The following is a 747-nucleotide window of genomic DNA, read 5'->3' on the forward strand; positions in this document are numbered from 1 at the left end:
AAGTTTAAATGGACAGAAAAGAGAATAAAACCAGATCAGATCAGACAGACTCTGCAGTCGTGGGGTTTAGTTTCACCACAGAGGGTTCTTGATGTGGTCTGTGTTCTGACAGGTGACCCGGCTCACCTTTGACCCCCTCAGGTCCTGTGAATCCTCTGTAGCCTTTGAAGCCCATGAGTCCTCTGAGTCCAGGACTTCCAGGATCCCCTGAAGCGAGTCGGGGGTCAGAGGGTTACTGAACTCTGCAGATCTTTATCACAACTTTTATTCCAGAACAAATCGAAGCGGTGCACGTACCTGGAGGACCCCGGTCTCCACGCTCGCCCTTGGAGCCCACGGTCCCCTTGCAGTAGGAGCAGATGCAGAAGAAGGGGATCTGGTCGATGGAGGGGGGCACGGGGGCGTTGAACAGCATGTCACAGATCAGGTTGCTGTTGACGGGCAGCTGCGACGTGTCGGTGGGGTTCATCAAGCGGTTGTCCTGAACCCCGGGGGCCTGCATGGTGGGGGAGTACGGGGGGGTCGACATGGTCATGGCTGAGCAGGTGCAGGACAGGACCAGCAGTCCCAGCAGGCTGGACAACATCTGGAGCAGGAGCAGAGACTCAGATTAAACATTAGAACATTTAGGAATAAATTCTTTCAGAAACTCACCGTTCGCTCTGAGAGCTGCAGCATCTTCCTCACCAGATGATGAAGACGAGCTGATGGAGGCAGAGCTGCTGCTTTATACGTGTGGACGGGGGG

General features: G+C 54.8%; 1 protein-coding gene across 1 annotated transcript; it reads right to left on the reverse strand.

Annotated features, from left to right (window-relative positions):
• Positions 1-126: 126 nt before the first annotated feature.
• LOC106534291 (acetylcholinesterase collagenic tail peptide) lies at positions 127-741 on the reverse strand (the record flags this gene model as incomplete). The annotated part of the gene is given in 3 exon segments (XM_014030876.1): positions 127-207; positions 298-586; positions 655-741. Coding segments are annotated over 3 exon segments (394 nt in total), but the record flags the coding sequence as incomplete, so codon positions are not given.
• Between the last annotated feature and the right edge of the window lie 6 nt (positions 742-747).

The sequence above is a fragment of the Austrofundulus limnaeus genome, unplaced genomic scaffold (assembly GCF_001266775.1).
Source record: "Austrofundulus limnaeus strain Quisiro unplaced genomic scaffold, Austrofundulus_limnaeus-1.0 Scaffold1134, whole genome shotgun sequence".
Classification (NCBI taxonomy): Eukaryota; Metazoa; Chordata; class Actinopteri; order Cyprinodontiformes; family Rivulidae; genus Austrofundulus; species Austrofundulus limnaeus.